Source organism: Pimephales promelas, chromosome 13 (genome assembly GCF_988280905.1).
Source record: "Pimephales promelas chromosome 13, fPimPro1.hap1.1, whole genome shotgun sequence".
Taxonomy (NCBI): domain Eukaryota; kingdom Metazoa; phylum Chordata; class Actinopteri; order Cypriniformes; family Leuciscidae; genus Pimephales; species Pimephales promelas.
Window position 1 is genome coordinate 11,153,309 of NC_142781.1, and position 5,018 is coordinate 11,158,326.

Consider the following 5,018-nt stretch of genomic DNA (forward strand, 5'->3'; position numbering starts at 1 on the left):
AAAGGTAAAAGTACACCTCAAAAAGCTGCATGAGTAGTGCCATTTATGTCATTCAGCACGAACAGTGAAAGAAACCAGAAAATAAACAACAAGGATATGTAAATATGTGCGTATAATGACCGAGGCAAAATAAGGCGCATTTTTATTCCAGTTCAGACAAAGTGTGATATTCCATACAAGTGTAAGTATAAATGCTCCTGCATTTGTGTTTTCTGTTGCTAATCATCTTCTGTTCCTTTTTTGACTTTAACTTTATATTTCTGAATGTCTCTGGAGCTCAAGACCAGCATTCCATTTTTGAAGCGTCCGACTTGTCCACCGAGCTCTCCGCTAGAGGAGGATTTACTTCTCTCAGTCCTGGGAACGTGAAAAAGAAAAGAAAACAAATGAGCAACACTATTCTTGACACAGTTACCAGTGCTCTGCAAAACGCTTGTGGGGAAAATCCAGTCATTTATATAGGAATCCACTGAATTTTGAGTTTTACAAGGCAACGAAAACGTTCCCCACGTGGATGTTGGACACGCAAATCCGCCGCATTGAAAGATGCTTGGTTTTAAAGTGACTTTGGTGCTTCATACACAACTACACTATAGACAATTTTTTGCTTATGTGCACCATACGGATTGCAACACAGTCTGGTTTTGTCTAGTTCTTTTGACACTGGCTTCCCAGCCTTAAAGGGTTATTTCACCCAAAAATTAAAATGATTGTCGTCCCAAACCCGTAAGTCCTCCGTTCATCTTCAGAACACAGTTTAAAATGCAAGTCTTCCTCTGTGTCGAAATCCTTAGACATGTTTGCAAAGATTGTTTTGTTTACAGCAAAAGTGTCTCCCTCGGACTGTAAACGAAACTCGGACGCACCAGATAACACGTCAGCAGCGCCACTGAACGCGGATTGACAACAGAACCGGAAGACAATACAATGCTGAATAAAGTCATAGTTTTTGTTATTTTTGGACCAAAATGTATTTTCGATGCTTCTAACTAACTCACTGATGTCATATGGACTGCTTTGATGATGTCTTTATTTCCTTTCTGGAGAAGGACAGTATACCGTACATACAGTTACAATGGAGGGACAGAAAACCCTTGGACTAAATCTAAAATATCTTAAACTGTGTTCTGTGTTCATTTTGGGTGAACTAACCCTTTAAGCCTCAGCTAATACAAATCAAGCATACACAGACGACAACTATCAAAGAGCAACAAACAAAACTTCTTACGGCCATTGTGCTTAAGACAAACACAAACCTTGGTTGTCCTTCTTTCCTTCTTTTGTTCTGCGATTCCTGTCAAAAGACCCACAGAGGGAAAGTTAGCAGAACGATTGTACACGCTGCAGAAGTGATCAAGCGCTTTAAAAAGTAATCATACAACAACCATTCAAACTGAAATGTTGAACTTACGGATTTTTCTTCTTCTTTCTCTTTAATCTTCCGTTCTTTTATGTTTTGTTGATACACTTTGTAGTTAACATACTGCCTTTTAGGGGGCTATAGGAGAAAAAAAATCTGGATTGTGTCACTTGTAATTTAAAAGTGCTTCTCTGTGAGATTCTGTTGGCCTGCTATAGCACCCCTTGTGGCAATGCTGACACACAGCAGATAGAAGGGCTTCAAGTGTGTTAACAGGTCTGATTATTGGATGTGTGTTGAACTCACTCTGGCTCCCAGCATGATGGCTCTGTCCTGCTCAAAGACCCTCTGCTGCTGCCTCTCGTACCCTGACAGTCCAAACCTGTGAACCTCGAGCCGGGCCTGAGGACGACATGCATGACACGAGTTCATGAGATATTGAAGGCTCAACATACTGCAAATGAGAAGTTACTGACTCGGAACTATTTCCATATGCAGAATTTCACAAAATTGTTTTTTCTAAAAAATTCTAACTATGTATATCTATATCTATATTTCACAAATTTTTTCACACAATTTGGAAAAATGTATTGTGTCATGAACATAGGGCCTAATGAAAGGACATTTAGTTAAGTTTGAAGTGCAAAATTTTGTACCAGACCAGAGCCATGACAATATACAAAGGTTTAAAAAACAAAACAAAAAAAAAAACGCTCGTTGGGCTCTCGCGTTGGAATTTGAGGAAGAGGGGGAAGTGACGTATGCCGTATGGCAGTCGAATTTTGTAGTTCTTTTTGTGCTCAGGTTCCTACCCGCTCCTCAAAGTTACAGAGTGCCAGTAAAAGCGACACAGACCACATGAGGCTATGGTAGACATGTCATTCAACCTATTGTAAGTCGATGTACCATTTCAAGGGTTTTGGAAAAATATTATAAAGGTTGAAAATACTACATAGTGCTGCTTTAAAATGCCGACTACATAACCATCTCATTAAGTTTAGAAAAGTGGCAATAATCTTACCTTTTCTATCGTTAGTTTCTCATCTGGGACTTTTTTCTTCTTTTCTTTGACTTCTTTCCTCTCAGGAGGAGCCTGAGGATAAACATGGATGAAAACATAAGAAGTGAATGCAGTTGCAGTCAGCTGTTACTTTTTTGTAGTTTCATGCATACATTCGTAAAACTTTTTTTCTCCCTCATATTATGATGTATAACTGCAATGGGGCGCTAAAAATAATTTTGGCCAACAAAAATATTTCATCACTGCAACTGATATCGCATTACTCCCTACTATAGACCATTTCACAAGATGTAAACAACACTGGTCCAGAAACACTTCCTGTTTCTGTTTGTAACTGTTTTCTTTATTTCACATGTAAAGAAAATATCTTAAAGATGTTTGTTTAACTTTTTGATTCAGTTTTAACTGTTCTGTTGGTTGTATTTTATCCCAGCTTTTATGTAGTGTTAAAAAACTGAAACAGGAAGTGCTTCTGGACCAGTGTTGTTTACATCGTGTGAAATGGTCTATAGTAGGTTATCAGTACGTGACAAAAGAAGTATGTCTGAATTCACACTTCTCATAAAAGAGTTGGCCAAAAGTCCCCAGATGACCTACTACTTCCAGAGATGCTGAAGTGTGTATATGATGGACACATTACTGTCCCATGAGGTCACTGGAGAGGGTGTATGAACGGCAGCGACACAACTGACGCTGGTAGGTCACGTGATAATGACAACATGGCGAATACATTCACACTCATACTACATAGAACACACTATTTATTCAAAATAAGTACCTACTCAAGTCAAGACAGAGAGTATTTGATTTCAGACGCAAACAATAATAGGGAGTCAGTCACATGACATTTAGGGCTGAGGTGAAGCACAGATGCAGATCATGTACTTCTTCATGTTCCTCTTACCTTCTTCACTAGTTCAACAGCCTTTGATAATTGGTTCTTCCTCCGAGGATCAATAAATGTAACAACCTCCACATTAGATTGTTTAGCTCCGGATGGTAAGCTTCCACATACTGTTGAGTTAGTCATGGGCTGCTCTGAGTCTGTGTCATGTTGGACAGTATCTTTCTCATCTTTAGTGAAGTTCTTCCTTTTCTGAGACTTCTTCAGTCGTTTGTGTTGACCTAAACACGAAAAATGACATCAAATAACCTGTATTTAGAAACTTCATAGACTGCCGTTTGCATTCTTTGTATCAAGTGTGTAATATCGTATCCCACAATGCAATACAGTTCTAGTTGGAATTAATAACAATGAACCTTTTATTTCAATAAATTATTCTTTACACAAAAGATGCTTTCTGAAGGCAATATACTGTTAGGGTTAGCTTATGCTATCGTTTGAAATGTAATCGCTGGATACTAAGTACTGTTTCAGCACATTTTTTGGGATACTCTGTGTACATAACCGTTACATGTATGCATAGATACATTGAATGCACTAACGTTAGTATAAAATGTAAATGTAAACACAATACTACACAACACAGGGTGAAGTAATAAGTTATACAATTCTGACATTAATACATTTTGGTAATTTACTTAATGGTGTTTAAATCAGCATCTGCAAATGTGTTAGCATGTTATATTAAAACATTAACTCTTACCGAAATCATACAACTTGTCCAGAACTTGGTCGAGGAAAAAACGATCATCATCCACCTCTCCGCCGTGTTGATCTCTTGTTACGCTCATTTTAATGCAAAATAAAACACGATTTTAACAGACCGCCTTGCTTTCGTGTGTTTCACGTGTGTGCATCATACTCGCGATATGTCCTTCTTTGCTTTCCGTAAATCCGTTCTACCTCCCGGAAGTAACACAATTTTGACGGACACCGCCCATTAGAAGTATCAGGATTAGAAGGAGGGAAATCTAACATCTGTCGAAATGAAACCTCAAGCTTTCCTCCAGGCGGCGCATTGAGGTTCAGAGAGACAGACCTCCATTAACCCTTCTTTACTGTCTATGCATTCAACCGCATTATAATCTCTCGGCGGTTTTGTCATAATGGAGACAGTTGTACTATAAGAAGTACACTTTTTAAAATTTATTAATTTCAAAAATGTGCTTCCTGTAATAAAAATTCGCGCAGATTGTTTAAATAAAACAGCAATTTAGTAATCACAAACGTCAGTGATTGGCCGATCCGGACAGCACTGGGAAAAGTAATCGGTACCACGTGTTATCATACCATTTTCTATATACTGCGAAATGTTACAGGTGTTATCAGATATTTTTTCCGTTTTGCAAATTACAGCCATATTTATTTACCAAATCTCCCAGTCTCTAAAAAGCTCACCCTCCAAAAACTGATAAAAACCAAACGTAATCCAGCAAACTCAAACTCATAAAATGACTGACAGATAGAACTCGTTCGTGATTGGCTGAATCCTGTAGTTTAGCCAATCAGTTTTCGAGTCTGTTTACATTGAGGCGTTTTTAGGACACCTCATTTAAGTCTGTGGCGTAATAGGGAAAACTCACAAATGGCATTAAACAACTATCTTAGAGCAGCAAAAAGTATAATAATAATTCTTAAAAAAAAAATAAATATTCTGACCAATCCCAATCTGTCAGCAGTTCCACCAAACCCCGCCCACCCGGTAATTGTTGTTTCATACTCGCTCGTCATTC

The 5,018-nt window shown here is 38.2% G+C and overlaps 1 protein-coding gene across 1 annotated transcript; it reads right to left on the reverse strand.

Moving 5' to 3' along the window:
• Positions 1 to 105: 105 nt before the first annotated feature.
• fsaf1 (40S small subunit processome assembly factor 1) lies at positions 106 to 4,184 on the reverse strand. Its single transcript, XM_039692605.2, has 7 exons — positions 3,989 to 4,184; positions 3,286 to 3,506; positions 2,382 to 2,453; positions 1,667 to 1,762; positions 1,412 to 1,498; positions 1,257 to 1,294; positions 106 to 357 (listed from the first exon to the last, which is right to left on the reverse strand). The coding sequence occupies exons 1-7, from the start codon at positions 4,074 to 4,076 to the stop codon at positions 219 to 221; spliced, it is 741 nt and encodes a 246-aa protein (XP_039548539.2). The 5' UTR covers positions 4,077 to 4,184; the 3' UTR covers positions 106 to 218.
• Positions 4,185 to 5,018: the final 834 nt, after the last annotated feature.